At 43.3% G+C, this 19,975-nt stretch overlaps 1 protein-coding gene across 1 annotated transcript in view; it reads left to right on the forward strand.

The window, feature by feature from the left end:
• The first annotated feature begins 13,118 nt into the window (after nucleotides 1-13,118).
• The window catches only part of LOC140117547 (cilia- and flagella-associated protein 337-like), a 110,328-nt gene continuing 103,471 nt past the window's right edge, over nucleotides 13,119-19,975 (forward strand). The window contains exon 1 of the mRNA XM_072134374.1: nucleotides 13,119-13,397. Coding sequence (XP_071990475.1) covers nucleotides 13,330-13,397 — 68 coding nt within the window. The 5' untranslated portion in view covers nucleotides 13,119-13,329. The remainder of the gene's footprint in view (nucleotides 13,398-19,975) is intronic.

Consider the following 19,975-nt stretch of genomic DNA (forward strand, 5'->3'; position numbering starts at 1 on the left):
AATTGTGGTGATTTGGTAGCTGGTAGACTCTTTTTAAAGGGGTTTTCATGAAGACATGTAGCTAGAATATGCTGTTCTTTTTTGGTAGACTATTTCTAACTGCTGAGATATTCACCAATCACAAGATTGGAGAGATTGCAACACTATTCCCTGTGTAACTGGTCAAAAGTTCTCCTGTCCAACCTGTACAGAGAACTTCAGCAGGCCCCATTCCCTTGAATCCGTCCTGCACTTCCCCAGCACAGCAGGTGACTGGGGTGTCCCCAATGTAGTGCCAGGGTCCTAGTAGTCAGACCTACATCGATAAATACATGGTGGCCCATTCTTGTGATATTCCATCCTTTATGAGATGGGGATACCCCCTTTTGATCATGTATTCTATCAATGTCTACATGGTGGAGGTCTCACCTATGTACTTTGCTGACCACTAGGCACCTTATTTGGCATCCAACTTCAATAACCATGCATCAGTTATAGAATTAGTCTTCTCATATGGGGAAATATACATTATTGGCTCCATTAGGCTCCTAGACCTGACATTGACTGCGCCTCTACACTCCTCCCCGCAGGTTACACCCCGGTTTGTAGTAGATTGTGTGCTGTTTTACCACTGGTAAGTCTTGAAGTGGACTTCACTCTGACTACCTCATTGTATATGTGACTGCCTGTTCTAGAAACCTCAGCTCCTCAATGAACAGGAACATCACATGTGGACAAAATAATAAAAAAAAATTGTCTTGCTGTGTTTGAAAACTTCTAAATCCTTTTTTTTTGGTACTGGCTTGGATGGACAGAGAAATGAAATAGGAATCCAAATCTACTAGTGCATTTACATGATAACGTATCATTTGGAAAGTTAGAGAAATGCAGAAGTAAGTGATTCATTGGAAGTGTAGAATTTATCATGGAACAATTATTTGTGATGCAGAGGAATGTTTCATTACCCATAATTGCTAAAAGTAAAACCTTTACATCAGTCAGAATCTGATAATCCATATGGGACTGCAGTGAATGACTGTAAAAACCCTAAGGGTATATTATTCACATGCAGCTGACTTGCGGAGACTTTTTCATATATCTAAATGGAGCTTCCATGGTCCCATAACTTTAATGCGCCACATTTATCAAGAAGTGTCTGGCAGAAGTGTGTCGCACGCCCTATGTTAAAGGTGCACCAAAATAAAGTTGCTGCAGGGGCGCCAGATTCATGAAGAACATGCGGCTCCATTCCTGAATCTGGCGCCCCCTGCACACTACACAGGCAAACTGCACTGCACTGATTTTGAGAAATATGGGCCATGGTTCCTTCCTTCCGTTCCTCATGTAGAACAATGTCCCCTGTCACACAGCAAACAGGGTAAAGCAATTCCTTGAAATAGAAAGCATTGAAACGTTGAAATGGACAGCCCAGAGTCCTGATCTAAACCCAATAGAAAACCTCTTATAAAATCCTTGGTGACAAAGTTACCAGAGCCCTTCCATGCTCTGTTTACAGGCTGTTACACTGTGCAGGTGCACCTCCCCCTCTCCCTCCCACATAGTGTAACAGACTGTGAAGCTACAGAATGGAGGGGCTTTGAAAGCACCCCCTAGAACGCTTATATCTCATTAGCATATTTTTAAACATTGATTTTAGAGGGAAGGAGTCCAGGGACAAGAAATATAAGAAGATTACCAGTCACTGTGCCTTAATCTCTAAGTTAGTGTCCCAGGTTTATCATGTTTGATTTAGATGGTAGATTTCCATTGATGGAGGGGGACATCGTAGAAGCCACTAGGTTAGTACACATGTTACAGTACAGGCGGTTCCCTACTTAAGAACACCCGACTTACAGATGACCCCTAGTTACAAAGGGCCCTCTTGATGTTGGTAATTTACTGTAATTTACTGCAATTAATATTTAGGCCCATTCCACACTTGCGAGTGTGATGCGATGAACTCGCATCACACTCGCAACGCATGCTTCCGGAAACGCACGGCCTGAAAACTGCACAGCGGGAGTGAACTCAGCATGTCAGTTCAGTCCCGGTGTGCAGCGTTCGGGCCGTGCGTTCCCGGCAGCATGTGATGCGAGTTCATCGCATCATACTTGCAAGTGTGGAACGGGCCTTTTTGTTAATCCTGGTTCTCATGACAATCCAAAAGTTTTTAAATCCATTTGTCACAGAGATAAAAACATTTTTGGCTGGGGTTACAATTATAAAATATACAGTTCCGACTTACATACAAATTCGACTTAAAGAGGACCTGTCAGCTCGGAAAACCCACAGACCAAATGTGGCCCCCATAATCCTTCCCCCCAGCCCCTTTCTCCCTAGCCGTTTTTTAAATTAATTTATGTACAGTAAATTGATTTAACAAATAAGAGGTCGGATCGTGTATCTGACGCGCTGGCATCGCTCAGATACACGCGGCCGCATCCTGGCTCACTCATATTGCCGGCCGCGCCGCATAGTCATCGGCTGTGGCCGAGCCGGGCTTCTTTAAAACAGCACGGAGAGCCGGCAGCGATGCGATGCTGCCGGCTTCTCCTACAATGTGACCGCTGGCGGGGGCGTGCTGGGGGTGTGTCGGCATGCCCCCTAATGAATGCCAGACCCATTAGTGCAGTGGTGGCGAACCTATGGCACGGGTGCCAGAGGTGGCACTCGGAGCCCATTGTGTGGGCACTCAGGCCATCGTCCCAATTTCACCAAACACTACCACATCCACCAAATCTTCCTGCAGTCCCAAGCAACTTATGGGATGCTGCTCTCAGCTCTATTTTAAAGCAACACTTCACTGGCTGTTTGAAGGTGTTGGCTGAACTGCATTGTCTTTGGAGGTCATCCTGCAGGAACCACCATTCTTCCTGGAAAGAAGCTACAATGAAGGTCTGAATTTGCCCACCATCTTTCAACTGCATTGGTGGCCTTAGGAGATCCAATACTATTGAATGATGTTGAAGAACAGGTAGCAATAAGTTACTGCTTGAAATACATTATTGGCACTTTATGGTAAATAAGTGGATTTTGGTTGTAGTTTGGGCACTCGGTCTCTGAAAGGTTCGTCATCACTGCATTAGTGTATATTTCCTATTCCTTTTGATTCCACTTCTGTTTTTGGAACTAATTGGTGGACCCCCCACCAATCTGATACTGATGACTTCTCTTATGGATAAGTCATCAATATCATTAAGGTGAAAATCCCTTTAAAATTCTCTGTACAGAATTTTATATTCCGCGCTTTAACACAAGACAAGAACAAGACTGGTCATTTCATCTAAATATCTAATATTTCCAGTGGTCCATAACTGAGTTTCTGTGACATTACTGTGTGCATGTAGCTGCCACTAGAGGGAGTGTAAAAGCTTACTTCATATTGTTAAAAGAGAAAATACATACGAAAAGGAGGGTGGTGTATACCCCCTCCTAAACCCCACTTGGTAGGTATAACAAAGAGTACAAGGAAAGTGGAGGACCAATATAAAACTTAGCTGTTAATGCAAAATATCCTTAAAAATGTTAAATACAAAAATAGATGTGTCAGTTACCAGTGTTCGTGAGGATGATGCCGTATAATGGGTGTAGGCACCGATGATGCAGAGTGGCACTCACAATTTTCTGGGTATATGTGGTTCTGCAGAGGTTATCCCATTGCGGGATGCCGAATGTCATGCAGAAAAGATACCGTCTGTGATAATGTATCGATGCTTAAAGGAGATGTGTGGTGCGGAAACTCAGAGAGAATGAGACAATGGTAAGAAGGGGTGGGGGTGGGGCACTCCAGGGTGTAGAGTGCGGGGTACCCTATAAGACCCTAGTATTAAAGATGAGTGGTCCCTGTCCGACCCTTCGAACCTTGCCACGGAGCCGCAGCCCTAGATGGCTGCCGCCCCGTCTGGAGCCTATCCCTACCAACGGCCCTCTGACCCTAATACAGGGGAGGGGGGAGGAGGGGGGGGAAGGAGGTGTCCAGAAATGAGTCTCTTGTGATGCAACAAGTACCCGACCTATCTAGAGGGGAAAGATAGATGTGTCCTCTTTTGTGAAAATGGTGGGTATTAATGGCAATAGGCAGGTAAAAAATGTGTAGCTGCAGGGTCACATCTGGTCTTGAGAACCCGGCAAAAGGAGACCAGAATAACCTGCTTCAAAAGCCTATATAGATGTCTCGGCTGAAGACAGGAAAATGGTGTTAAATAATCTTGAGATAAATTAGGGCAGTGGCCGGATCAAGAGGGTCCGTTCCAAAGAATGGTTGGCATGGACCATAGGTGCCTGGACTTAGAAACGCCAGATGCTGCGCTTAGCGTCCGGTGTGGTGCCCAAGATGTCAGTGGGACACATGAGGCATAATGGAGCCTCATTATGCCTCATGTGTCCCACTGACATCTTGTCACACATCTCCTTTAAGCATCGATACATTATCACAGACGGTATCTTTTCTGCATGACATTCGGCATCCCGCAATGGGATAACCTCTGCAGAACCACATATACCCAGAAAATTGTGAGTGCCACTCTGCATCATCGGTGCCTACACCCATTATACGGCATCATCCTCACGAACACTGGTAACTGACACATCTATTTTTGTATTTAACATTTTTAAGGATATTTTGCATATTGTTAAAAACTGAATTCTTTAATAATACAGCATTCAATACAAGCCCAAACTAACTCTTAGTGGCGACTGCAGGCATGGCATCCTTTAAGTCCTTTAAATTTTGGAGCTCTAAAGACATACAATCATTGACAAAAAAATAACTCCATGAGAAAAGTCATTGGAATCAATTGCAGTGTCCATAGGACATCTTCAGATAACCGACTTTCTATATGTGAATTTAATAATATATGTAAGTGAATACAATATAAGCATAAAAGGATAATAAAGGATGCATCTACAGGCTGGGCGGCACATGCAGGAGCCTAGTGAAGATAGCGTCTCATCTGGTCCCAGCTGTATTGGCAATGATTATGGTCACTGTGGAGGCCAAGGAAATGTTTCGGCCTGACGAAGACAGGGAAACCAGTTGGAGGGAATCCCATGAGAGACAACACAGGATGTACTGCACAGATTTTAGAGTTCTTCACATCACTACTAGTGGTGACCACTTGCCATATACAATAGGGCACATTTACTAAAAGTGCTATTTCCGTCTATAATGCTGGGTGCGGCGATTCACTAAGATTGTGCACCTCATATCATGAATGTGATCATGAATATCATGAATTCCCATTTTTGTGGTGCACCTTTAACGTAGGGTGTGCTACACAATTTGCAAGTTAAATGCGGCGCTCAGTCCGTATCAGTCGGACTGACCGGCACGCCCCCTAATTTGTGTTGCATGGAAGCCAGCGCAGCTGCGTCACAAAAGGGTCGCATGCAACACATTAGCGGCGCAGACACTTCTTAAAGGAAACCTACCACTTCTGAAGGTAGGTGTGAGATGTAAACACCGGGCACCAGCTCAGGGTGAGCTGGTGCCGGAGCTTACCTTAGCGAGTGTTTTAAACCGCTATATCGCGGTTTAAACACATTTTGATTTACGTCCGCGAGGTAGCTTTGTGCGCGCGCGCGCCTCCATACGAAGTGCCGGAGGTGTCACGCGTGCACGGCCGCGCGCAGCGCCGAAGCTGCCTCGGGGCTGTAAATCAAAATGTGTTTAAACCGCGATATAGCGGTTTAAAACACTCGCTAAGGTAAGCTCCGGCACCAGCTCACCCTGAGCTGGTGCCCGGTGTTTACATCTCACACCTACCTTCAGAAGTGGTAGGTTTCCTTTAAGTACCTGTGCAAGCCTTTTTAGCCTAGAAGAACGTGCAAGGTCCGACAAAAGTGTGGCGCAAAGCCCTTAGTAAATGAGCCCCAATGTCTTCTCAGAACATCACAACAGAAGTTGGGATAATGGGGCTTATTTACTAAAGGTCCGTGCGCGCACTTTAGTTGCATTTTACAACATTTTCGAGTTTTGCGCAGCTGTGACAGGTATTTAACAGGGGTCTGCACTGGCATTAGGCTGCAACCTAGAAACAGTTGTTCTCACATGGTGAGTGCCTGCTGAGGGTAGTGTTAGCGCAGGAATACTTTGTAACAATCTATGGCTACGTAAATTACAATAAATGTTAATAACAACACTGACATCTAGTGTCAATACACAGCTATACTAGATACAGTGTATATAATAGCTAACGAGCGCAACAGCTAAGCTTATTTAGCACTACCAAAAAGCACCGAAAGGTTATAATAGAAACCACTTTATTAACAACTGTACTAAACACAGATATTTTTAAAAAACTTTATTTTCTCGGAAATTCTTTTACCTAAGATGGAATAAAAGTTATATTTTACTTTATTTGGCACTTGGACATGGAATACATCTTTTTGCCTTAGGCATGATAGAGATTTTTTTATCTAGGACTCGTCAGACAATGCACTTTTGGAGAACTTCGTCGGACCGGGTAAGTAAATGAGCCCCAATAGCAAAGGTAGGAATTAAAAAAAAAAGGTAAGGTTTAAAGGGCCTTTCTTCCTGAACCATCAGTTCCCAAACAAAACCTAGATTTTTTTCACTAAAGACCATATGGTTCCAGTCTGTAGCAGAAAAAGGTTCTCATTCACAACCACTGCTAAGGACAGTCAAAGTCTGGATGGATCCCAACGAAACTGTGGAAGCTGCTTGTGCTGCTTAATCCACTCTACTGGTGATAAATATCTGTCTGTTCTTCATGTATGTTTGCCCTCATCTAGCTACTACTGCCAACATTGAACACCAGCAAGATGACAATGGTGGTCAGTGTGTTGAGTGGACCATTGTGATCCTCTTCCATCCAGTTATTTGGCCCATCTCAAAGTCGGTCTACTGGCATAAACATCTTTGAGTTCCCCATAGAGGCATGCCAGCTTTTAGAAACCGAGTGCCCACATTACAGCCTAAGCTCTAAAATATGGCTCCTTGCTCTGTCACAGCTTTCAATAGGAGGAGAAAGAGTAGAAAGAAGGAGGAGAAATTTGGATTATCATTATAACTTTCCTCCAGGGTCCCATGAACAGATAGAATAACCGGGGCTGGAGCAGTGTCCAATGTTAATCCTGCTCTGTCCATACTGCCTCGCTTCTCCTGCAGTTCCAGACAGCCAATGATGTGTCACATTATAATAGTACTGCACTTCCTGGGCTGTCGTGGACTGCAGGAGGAGGTCTTGAGTTCTGTCTGGTCAGCTCTGCGCTGGGGTGACAGCCTGGTGGCCACCACTGCATTGGGGGCAAAACCCAATTTCGTGAGACAGAACTGCATGTTGATTTTTATAGCTATCCAACATTTTTAACTGGATGCACAATTTTTTTTTGCCAAATTACATACTTAAACCCAGCAGCAGGAGATGTTTGGAAAGGTATTGGGCAGTGGTGGCGAACCTATGGCGTGGGTGCCAGAGGTGGCTCTCGGCTCCTTCTCAGCGGGGAATCAGGCTGTTGCCCCAGGGCAGAGTTCACAAGACAGGCCTCAACCCCTCAAGAACCTAGCCAATTTCATTTCCATACTTTACCATCTATTTTATTTTTGCAATTTACAAAGCTGTAGTAGGGCTGGTGACATCATGTCTTATTCCATGCCAGTTCACTGGGTAGCTGGAAAAAAATTAAAATGCAATGAAATTGTACACATTTGCACCATTTTCTTGTGGACACAGTGGGGCAAATTCACTTACCCGTCCCTTGCGCGTTCCCGCTCCTGAATGTCTGACTGAAGTCTGCCACGATTCACTTTGTTTGTGCGCCCAATTTCCAGAATGTGCCCCGATCAGATCTGTCGGAATTCACCATCTTCCTCCCGGTGTATGTAAGTGCATGGCTTGTGACACAATTTTTAAGTTAAATCCCACGGTTTGTCACCCGTTGGATCATCCAGCGGCCCGCCCCCTGATTTTTTGCATGAAAGTCGGGGCAATTATTTATGTCTTTCACTGTGCACTCCAAATGACACCTATACTTTATTCCTTGGATCTGTACAATCCTGGTGATACCAAACTTCTATAGGTTTTCTTATGTTTTAATAGATTTTAAAAAAAGAAAACCTGGTGTGCTAAAAATTTTTTACTTCATTTTGCCCTATTCTAACGTTAATATCGTGATGACATTTACATTGCTACCATTTTAGTGACTGTATGACCTTTTGATCACTTTTTATAAAACTTTCTATTTGTTGCAAAATGGCAACAGGGTTCACTACCAGTTTTAACCGTTTTTATATTTTGATAGATTGGGCATTTTGGGACATGGTGATGCCTAAACTGTTTATTATTTATTTGTTTATTTTTATGTCACTTAGAGAAAGGGGAGGGATTTGAACTTCTATGTTTTTTACTACTTTTAAAATCCCCCAAGGGTACTTTAACCCCTTATCGCACCAGGACATTGGGGAACATAGTGGAGCCTGTAATAATTCATTAAGAAGTTAAGGGCTCCTCCTACAGTCCCAGAAATTCCAGGACGTTGCCCCGCTTAGCATTATTTTAAGCATCCTGGTCTACCTATGACTGCAGAAAGAGAGAGTTCCTTTTCTTGGATCCCTGAATCTTCCTGTTTAGGGAGCGGTCAAGGAAATCAAGGAAAAGTGTTCTCAGGACCATTGGCAGATGTGGTACAGCATGGAGCAAAAAGACTGGGAGGTAGTAAACATTACACATTTACTCTACATTAAGGCACTTTATTAGGCACATAAAAACCATACCCATAACATTATCCCCATCAGCATTACTAACTAACAATAACTATAAGAAAGGGTAACACGAGACTTCCTGTTGGGCAGAAAAGGTCACAGCTATTTACTGCCGGTAAGACATAACAGCATCAAAATTAAAGGAGTATTCCCATTTCAGCAAGTAATGGATATTGTTTTCCAAAATACTTTTTGTATCAATTCCTCACAGCTTTCTGGATCTCTGCTTGCTTTATTAAAACTTCCTGTGGACATAAATCTGACCATGGTCACACAGGTGCACACAGATCTGATTATTCTCTATGATACTAACGAACTATGCACCTGTGTGACATGGTCAGATTTATGTCTACTGGAAGTAAACATAGAAGCTTCCCATAGAATGACAGCAGCAAGCAATCTAGAAAACAGTGAGGAATTTATACATAAAACTATAGAGGAAAATTTTTAAAATTTTTCAGCATACAAACAATAACATGAATTTGCCAAAGTGGGAATACCCCTTTAACCGCAATCTCAGTTCCTGTGGTTTGCTCAGCCAGACTCCCGGACCAGCTTCCGGTCAAAATCCATATTTATTCTTTTTTCCGCCAAAGGAAGTGCATGCCCTGCGCCAAACTGTGTAAAGGCTCAGCTAAAGGAGCGGTTGAGCAGCAGTAGGGTGAAGAAGGGAACAACTGACACCCCCATGTAAAGTGCAAGCGCCCCATGTCATAAATATATATAACAGAGACACCCCCAGTCCGTGGGCACCCACCTTACACGGACTTCAGTATTGAATAAGTTACTGCTTGAATTGCTGTGCTGGCACTTTGCAATAAATAAGTAGGTTTTGGGTTGCATTTTGGGCCCTCGGCCTCTAAAGGGTCCACCATCACTGGTACAGGGGTTATTTAGTGAATGACTGTGGTTAGCAAAATTATTGTGGTACTCTTGCCTTGAGATTATGCTAAGGGTGAATGTTAGTGTGAAAAGTATATAGTGGCTGCTCCTTTGTAGGTATCCGCACCAATTTATTACTTCTATTGGCATCCGGCAACAGGTTGTGGTGTGGTAATCCAATGCTTGAGTTGTCACGGCACCTGATACCCGACTCTTACACTAATGGCTTGTCACATATTTGATCCCTTGCACAATGACATTCAATATGTAATGTCTATTGTATTCTCCTTAAGGCCTTGGAACAGTATCAACATTTTATTATTTTACAGTCTTGAGAAATACCAGATAATAAGGACCAGTGAAAATATGGACAAAAGTGGAAGGCTGTGTTTTAGAGTTCACAGTAAAGACTGCAGAATAAATGATAGATTTGACAAAGAGTATGTGTCCCAGTAAGGTCTTATGTTATTATAATTATTATTATTAAGAAAATCTACCATCTAAATCAAGTATGGATAAAACAGGACATTTACACAGATTTAGGTACCATGACTGTGGTGATCTTAAATTTGTTTTAAAGGGGTATTTCCATGAAGACAAGTTTCTTATATGTACTCAGGATAACAAAGTAACACATTCTCTAATTCTCAGTTATTAACAAAAATACAGCATTTTTCCCAACACAAGTTAAGGGCTCATTCACATGGCCGTCTGCAGGGATGTACATGCGGCTGCAAATTTGCAGCCGCATGTACGTCCCCATAGACGGCAATAGCATCACTATGGTGCCACACATCTGTGGGTGATCCGGGCCGCACACCGCAAAAAGATTCTTTCTGTGAGTGTGCAGTCGTGCGCCGCTGTTTTCTATGGAGGGAGGAGGGGTCACCTCTCCAGCACACGGCGGTATGCCTGCAAGGCGGTGAAAAAAATCCTTAAATATAAATTTAAGAAACTGTGTGCTCACGTCATGTCTACAGCCAGATCCTTCAAAGATTTTAGACTTCTTCACCCTTCTCTCAGCTGGTGCATATTGATGAGCTGATTCATTTTCTTATTCTTTTCTTTCCATTGACAACCCCATGTTGTGACTATTTTACCTGTAATTCATGCTGTGGCTGGGTGACCCAGAGGGGCACATCTTAGGAAACAAATGTCAGACTACAAGTGAATGTCAATAGTAAATAGGATTATTTGTTTCAGGGTGCCTGGTGCCAGTGCAGCTTGTAAAGCCGTTCCACTTTCTAGCAATTGACTGGTAACTGTATCCAGGTGTAATAACAAACAAACATTTGATGGATCCTCTCTTTACTATTCAGTACCAATAATACAAAATTAAATCAGCTAAAATAGTGAAAACACACCAAAAAGACATCTCTAAGGAAAGTACAACATGTGATAGTGGGGCGGATTTACTTACCTGGTCCATTCGCGATCCAGCGGCGGGTTCTCCGCCGAGGATTCGGGTCTTCTGGCGATTCACTAAGGTAGTGCGCCTGATGTCCACCAGGTGTTGCTGCTGCGCTGAAGTCCGTCAGAGTTCACTGGAGTTCACCTAGCTGTTCCTGGGTGCAGGTATGTGCGTGTCGAGCGACACACTCTTCTAAAAAAAATACGGCGTTTTTTCCGAATCCATCGGGTTTTCTGACGGCCATGCCCCCGATTTCTGTTGCGTGCATGCCGGCGCCGATGTGGCACAATCCGATCGCGTGCGCCAAAACCCCAGGGCAATTTCGGCACAAAACGCTAATATTTGGGAAACCCGACGGAAAAACGCGATTCAGGCCCTTAGTAAATGACCCCCAATGTGTGCAGGCCCAGCAGTCCAGCTCCCTCACCTGGACAATGACCATAGAAACAGTAGATGAATAAACAATTGTACAGATTTTGTCACAGCATTCATGGGATTGGTGCTCAAGAAAGCACAAGATATCATTAATATTCAATCCAGTCCAGATTCTAGCTTTTTTGCTGAGGCGAAAAACTGAAATGCTGCCCCATTCTGATCTCCTCCTGTATTCAGCCCACTGAATTTACATACACAACTTTAAAAGCATCTAGAACCTTCTTAAAGTCTACTGACAACATCCTCATACAGCGCCACAGACACCCTATGACTGACACTGCACGGGCTGACGCTGCCTCACACACTAGTATCAGTCAGTGACACAGACATTGGTGACATCTTGTACCTTACAGGTGACTATTTGCTCCATCAGGAAGAGCTTTATTATGCTTTCTCCCATCCATCACTGTTGAATTCAAGGCCAGATGTCTTCACCTCCTTGCAGCATCTCCACACTGCGCCCCTAAAAATACAACAATCACTTGCAATATGGCACTCTTCTCCCAAACTATATATCCCAAACTACACAATTTAATATACAGCCCTTAATAATTTAATAGGCTCCTAAATACAATCCACCCCAGTAAAGCGATATACAGCAACCAATCAGCCCACCCATTATTAACATTAATATTCATCCTCCATAAAAAAAGTCCCCTCCACCCCCAGTTTAGTTATATATACAGGCAGTCCCCTACTTAAGGACACCTGACTTACAGAGGACCCTAGTTAAAGACGGACCCCTCTGCCCACTGTGACCTCTGGTGAAGCTCTCTGGATGCTACTATAGTCCCAGACTGCAATGATCAGCTGTAACGTGTCTGTAATGAAGCTTTATTGATAAGCCATGTTCCCATTACAGCAAAAAATTTAGAAAATCCAATTGTCACTGGGACAAAAATTTTTAAGTACAAATATACAGTTCCGACTTAAGTACAAAGAAATCTATTTTGTACGTAACCCGGGGACTGCCTGTAGTACTCATTTTATCCATGGGTATCATAGTGAGTCATTAAGGTTTTATCTCCCTCTCCTTTCTATATTATTTTCATATGTGCCCTCTCCGAATACCCGCGGCTGCGTGTGACGTATAGATACGTGACGTGTCATTACAGGGTTAGGGGCAATGTATAATACTAGGACGAAAAATGTATGTAAACAAAGTAATAAAAATGCCTTAAAAAATTCTCTTTTATTATTCTGCCATTTAGTGAATATAAATCATTTTGTTAATCCTAATTGACCTAAAGTGGGAGAATTTTATTCCGATTTTATGTCCGCTAGTGAGAAAAACACTATGTATTGTATACACTGTACGGTAGTTTATGTAAACTTCTGATTTCCACTGTATGAAATAAGCAACTCACCAGACATCACAGGATAGTGACTGCTGTACTTTGCAATAATAGTTACACTTCTAAACAATTTCTGTCACTATGTTGTATGTGTAGAGTAAATACAATATACATGGAAACAGTAACCTATAAAATTCCCATAACAATACAAATAACACAGTCTATATATAATGTGTAAAACTTATATTTCTAAATTGCTATGATTATGCTGACGGCAGGGGGATTACTGTGCTCCTTGTGTTCATTTGTATGTCTAACCTGCCAGACTAAGTGCTGAAACCTGAGCCAACTACCTTGTTCTCTAGAGGCAGGACCAAGCCTGGAGTAACCTGACCTGCACACATGCACAGTGCTGAGCACAGGAGCACAGGGGAGGAGAGGGGAGGCTTGTGGGAATAACACTTGGGGGGGCTTTGATATTCAAAATTGACTCAGCATCCCCCTCCTTCCTGGCAGCGGAGAGGGGCTGGATGTAGCATCCCTGCAAAATGACCTCTGTCACCATCAACGCAAGTGGACGAGGATGACAAAAAAGTTTTGAAACCATGTATCCGAAATACAAGCTGAGACCCAGCTCTGCCCTGGGCAGACTAGAGACCTACAATGCCCAGAGGTAAGAGGAGGTGGATTTGTGGAACAGAGTTTGATTTAAGGTTTTTGTAGAAGGAGAAGTTGCAGGGATTCCCAATGTGTTGAGGCTGTTTACTGTTACTATAGCAATGGAATGTGTCAGTATGTTATAGTGTAATGATGCTGTGCCTGGATACAATGTGGCTGCACAGGAGAATGAATTATGTTGCTTCATCTACCAGGATATTTTCTATATAAAAGCGTTCATAAAACATGTGTAGGAGTTTTGAATTCCTAGATATGTTTATATGTATATATATTGTCTCCTTTGTCTTGTGGTTTCCAGAGGCTTAAAGGAGTTAAAGGAGTTAATTAATTTTAGGATTTTCCCTTTTTCTTTCTTTTATCATTGCAATTTTTTTTGGGTGCATTTGTATATACGTGCCTAATTTTCATCTTGCAAAGTTAGCCACACACAAATTTTTCAGTGTTGCCTCTGATATATCCTTAAAATCCAGATGCGGATATACGAAAAAGTAGCAATTTTGTGTCAAATCGTGGTTATAAATCCGCAAATAAAATCCTAAACTTTAGAAGGGGTTGCAGAAGAGTTTGCAAAATTCAGGAGCCTTATATTTTGACCTCTGAGATAAATCAAACAAATCCAAAACCTGGAATAACCATAAAAAAGAAGACACCCACAAGTGTCCTCACCAAAGACAGATGACCCCCAATGTTTTTGTAGAAGAGGCTGGGCCCTACAGCAGACTTCTGAATGAGCCTCCCCTTATAATATATATAAATATTTGTTTACTCACACGTGAGTAACATGTGAGTTACAATCACATACAGTATATATACACACCATATATACACTCACCGGCCACTTTATTAGGTACACCATGCTAGTAATGGGTTGAACCCCCTTTTGCCTTCAGAACTGCCTCAACTCTTTGTGGCATAGATTCAACAAGGTGCTGGAAGCATTCCTCAGAGATTTTGGTCCATATTGACATGATGGCGTCACACAGTTGCCGACGATTTGTCGGCTGCACTTTCTTGATGCGAATCTCCCGTTCCACCACATCCCAAAGACGCTCTATTGGATTGAGATCTGGTGACTGTGGAGGCCATTTGAGTACAGTGACCTCATTGTCATGTTCAAGAAACCAGTCTGAGATGATTCCAGCTTTATGACATGGCGCATTATCCTGCTGAAAGTAGCCATCAGATGTTGGGTACATTGTGGTCATAAAGGGATGGACATGGTCAGCAACAATACTCAGGTAGGCTGTGGCGTTGCAACGATGCTCAATTGGTACCAAGGGGCCCAAAGAGTGCCAAGAAAATATTCCCCACACCATGACAACACCACCACCAGCCTGAACCGTTGATACAAGGCAGGATGGATCCATGCTTTCATGTTGTTGACGCCAAATTCTGACCCTACCATCCGAATGTCACAGCAGAAATCGAGACTCATCAGACCAGGCAACGTTTTTCCAATCTTCTACTGTTCAATTTCGATGAGCTTGTGCAAATTGCAGCCTCAGTTTCCTGTTCTTAGCTGAAAGGAGTGGCACCTGGTGTGGTCTTCTGCTGCTGTAGCCCATCTGCCTCAAAGGTCGACGTACTGTGCGTTCAGAGATGCTCTTCTGCCTACCTTGGTTGTAACGGGTGGCGATTTGAGTCACTGTTGCCTTTCTATCAGCTCGAACCAGTCTGCCCATTCTCCCCTGTCCTCTGGCATCAACAAGGCATTTCCGCCCACAGAACTGCCACTCACTGGATGTTTTTTCTTTTTCGGACCATTCTCTGGAAACCCTAGAGATGGTTGTGCGTGAAAATTCCAGTAGATCAGCAGTTTCTGAAATACTCAGACCAGCCCTTCTGGCACCAACGACCATGCCACGTTCAAAGGCCTCAAATCACCTTTCTTCCCCATACTGATGCTCGGTTTGAACTGCAGGAGATGGTCTTGACCATGTCTACATGCCTAAATGCACTGAGTTGCCGCCATGTGATTGCTGATTAGAAATTAAGTGTTAACGAGCAGTTGGATAGGTGTACCTAATAAAGTGGCCGGTGAGTGTACATGCATACATACATTAATATACAATGCACAGACAAATACATACAATACCATATACAGACATACAGCATATACATACACAATATTCTAGATGCTGGGGCCACCTGACACAGCGGCCCCCATAGCAGCAGCTATGGCTGCTACCACTGTGCTAACGCCCCTGTTTCTGTTTGAAAGATCTTGTAGGATGTAACAGATAATAAGGAAGGTCTAAGTAAAACATGGCATGATTTGGTGTGATTTGTGCAAAAATTGCACCACAATTTTTTGAATGTTTGAGATACTTTAATGAATTATACAAAAAGAGACTTTCACTAAAAGCACATGGCTGTGCAGAAAATAGGTGTTTCTTAAGTTATTATACTGTGCGCCAATAATGTACCAGGATTTTGGCACCTTTTCTGGTGAAAACCAATCCAACTAATAGGAGTCATTAAAGTGGTTGTACTGAGAGTTTGTAATAACCTGATCGGTGAGTGTCTGATTACTGTGAACCCCAACGATCAAGAGAACAACTTCAGCATTCCGTAAAATAGTATGGGAGTGCTGGATATTGCTGAGCACAGTCCTGGGGTATCTCAGTCACTCTCATACACAGTGATTGGGAGTGCCTGCTATCAGCAGGACATATGCTTGAATTACCATTTCACCCATTAACAAAAATGTACCCCCCCCCTCCCCCTCTTCTAACTATTTCTCAGATCCTGTTCTTGTCAATCGGTGGGGATCATAGCACCAGACCCTCACTGATCAGCTTGTTATTCTGTGGAAAGGGGATATCACATGCATTGATCACATGGCCCAGTTGCTTCTGAGCACTTCAGTCTCCGCAAACAGGTGATCAATTAGGTTACCAAGTGTCAGATCACGACTGATCTGATATTTTTGACTTACTGTTTATATTCGTGTATAAGCCGAGTGGCTTATACACAGTGGTTCCTGGCGGTTCCTCTTCGGTCTTCTCTCTGCTGTATTGGCCGGCAGATCTGCCAACCGGCGCAAACTATGATGCGCTGGTCGGCAGATCGCATGGCCGCGTCTCTGCCGGCTAATACAGCAGAGAGAAGACCAAACGGGATCCGCCAGGAGCCGGGCCAAGCATCGGGGTGCCGGAGGGTGAGTATGTAAGTTTTTATCAGCTTGGCAAACTTCGGGCTGGCTGGCTGGCTGTATACTACATGGGGCTGGCTGTATACTACTGGGAGCTGGCAGGCTATTTAATACATGGGGCTGGCAGGCTGTACACTACATGGGGCTGGCAGGCTGCATACTACTGGGGACTGGCTGGCTGTATACTACATGGGGGCTTGCTGGCTGTATACTACATGGGGGCTTGCTGGCTGTATACTACATGGGGGCTTGCTGGCTGTATACTACATGGGGGCTTGATGGCTGTATACTACTTGGGGCTGGCTGTATACTACTGGGAGCTGGCAGGCTATTTAATACATGATGCAGGCTGTATACTACATGGGGCTGGCAGGCTGCATACTACTGGGGACTGGCTGGCTGTATACTACATGGGGGCTTGCTGGCTGTATACTACATGGGGGCTTGCTGGCTGTATACTACATGGGGGCTTGCTGGGTGTATACTACTTGGGGCTGGCTGCATACTACTTGGGGCTGGCTGGCTATATACTACTGGGGGCTGGCTATATACTACGGAGGGCTAGCAGACTTTATACTGGAGGGGGCTTTCTGGCTATAAACTGGGAGACTGTGACCAATGCATTTCCCACCCTTGGCTTATACTCGAGTCAAAAGGTTTTCCCAGTTTTCAGTGGTAAAATTAGGGGCCTACTCAGGTAGGCTTATACTCGAGTATATACGGATATACGGATATTTTAAGGATCAGTGATAAATATTTTTGGCCCCAGAAAAACCTTTTAACTGTTTGACCAATTGGAGCATGTTGCCTGGTATTGTATTATTTTAAGCCCCAAGATCAAGCATAATAAACCAGGGGCACTTATTCATAAATAAAGCTCCCTTAACTGTGGTAATCGTCTTATATTCTGGCCTTATAAAATTAACTCAACTGATTATGGTAATGAGCTTGGAGGACCATACCAGAGCCCCTCCATGCTGCAGATTTACAGGCTGTTACACTTTGCAGGAGTGCTGAGGGAGCAGAAATGAGAGGGAAACAGTGTAACATCCTTTGAAGCAACAGCATGGAGGGGCTTTGGTAATGCACCACAGAGTTCTTCTAGGTCAATATCAACAGTTGATTTTAGAAGGAAAGAGGCCATGGAGAACAAGTATAAGAAGACTACCATAATCACGGTGCCTGGATCTGGTTTATCATGATGGATTTTGATGGTAGATTTCCTTTAAGGTACCAAAATATAGGTTACTTACTATTTTTCCCCAGTGACCAGTGAAAAAGCTCCAGTGGTATTGCTGGTGGGTTGAACACTAAAGTGTATCAGTCATTGGGCAGATATGTTTGTACTCACTGGCATGATGGTTCCCATTGCTGAGGCATCATGGGAGTAGTACGAGATATCACTTGCCACAGCAAGTACCCCTTATTATGTTTAATCGCTTTGAAAATGGAAACTCCTGGACAACCCCTTTAACACTGTATTGCTTGCATAAGAAGTCGCCTAGTAACTCTGCATGTGTCACTGGTATCTACAGGGCCTCCTGCTCTTTTCTAGCTTATCTATCTAGTATTAGCCCTGATTGTTCATCTTATTCTTACGCCTGCCGCGGCCATGGTGACCCTCACGCCCTCATCTTCTACAATTCACTTTAATTATTCTTAAACAAAAAACTCCAGATAGTGTTGCAGGCCTTATAAAGCCATCTATGTGTATTTTTACACTGTACAACGGTGGAGGATTTCACAATGTCTTCCACACCTTTATATACTATAATAAAAGTAATGATCAACAAGATTAGATTAGGCCATAAGTCATGAGATCTGCACCAAGCACAGAGCACGGACAGACTCATATCCAAGAGCAGATGTATGGAATTACCATCCTCGGCTCCAGAGCCGGCCAATCTGTATTAAACCCATCTGTGGATTGTGTACGGCTTCAATACAGGTAATGTCATTTATACTCTTCCTCTACAAGTACTAGTAAAAAAAGCTTTGTACTTATAGGTATAATGTAACTAGAAAGTGACTTGATGTAAATTATAGCACAATGGGGCACATTTACTTACCCCGTCCCAGCGCGATCCCCGATCCAGAATGTCCGACGATAATGCACTGTGCCGCAATTCACTACAAGCGTGCGCCCGCTCAGGTCCGCCAGAGTTCACCTTCTTCTTTCCGGTGCATATAAGTGTTTGGCTTACGACACAATGTTAAATGTGAAATCCTGCACGTTGTCCGAATCCGTTGAATTGTCCAACTCCCCGATTTGTGTCGCGTGAAAGTCAGTGCGATTGCGTGCGACGCAATCCCCCGCGCTGTCCCGGGAAACGACGGAAAACCCGGCGGAAATGCGGTCGTGGGACCTTAGTAAATAAGCCTCGATATGTAATATGATTATATATGGGTTTAAGGGATATGAATGTTTGTCCGTATCTCATAAAAAGCGGGGAATGAATTAATGCTTTTGCACCTGTTTTTTGTCAGCAATCCCCTGGTTTTTTATTTTGCTCCCGTTCCGACAAATTTATCAGCGCTACAGTTTTCGGACTCTCACAACTTTTTTTCTCTCTCAATTTGAGTGCAGCTTTTATTTCCTGATCTTATAGTTTCCGACGCATTTTTTGGCAAAATTTTTCCAGCCCGTTTAGACCAACAAAGAACAAGTCAACCAACATCTAAACCCCTTCCTGAATGAGGAGAGTAATTTCTGATGCCATTTTTTTTTTCTTGCGGTGCAACGAATACATTAAGTCCTTGCTACACAATGAAAAATCACGCTACAAAACACTGCGAAAGTTAGGGCTCAGAAAACAGGCCTTGCCCCATGCTCCTTATTACATTATCCCAATTGTCTCTATATTTGGCCTCTTGGGCCTATTAAAGGGGTTGGCTACTTTACCTCATGTTTTTGTAATGTGAATTTAATGTGTGTCAGGTAGGATATCAGGTAATTTACCAATATACATCTATTCATACTTCTGCTCCATTCCTCTTATGTAAAGCGAAGCCTCCTGTCTTTTACCTCATCCTCATCTTTTAACTCCTCAGCCAGATATTGCTGACCATAAAATGGCCGCAGAAGGAGAGTCATGTGATCTCTATACATTCATAAACAATCGCCCTGCCAGGACCTTATGGCCAACCCCTTTAAATCCATAATATAGAAGTCTAGTTCAGCTCAGAATGAAATGCTTGTTTACCCTTTATGAGCGTTGGGCACATGTCTGTGGTTAATACCTAACTATCAACATTACTTACATACCTCAAGAGTACAGTTTGTTACACAAGTATTAAAACAATTTCTGGCCATTATATGACTTATGTTCTGCATATTTCTCTTTGCTTGCTATATCTTACATTTCAAGCAATACATACATTACATACATACAAATAGCATTGACACATCACATTGTTGC

This window comes from Engystomops pustulosus, chromosome 2, assembly GCF_040894005.1.
Source record: "Engystomops pustulosus chromosome 2, aEngPut4.maternal, whole genome shotgun sequence".
Taxonomy (NCBI): Eukaryota; Metazoa; Chordata; class Amphibia; order Anura; family Leptodactylidae; genus Engystomops; species Engystomops pustulosus.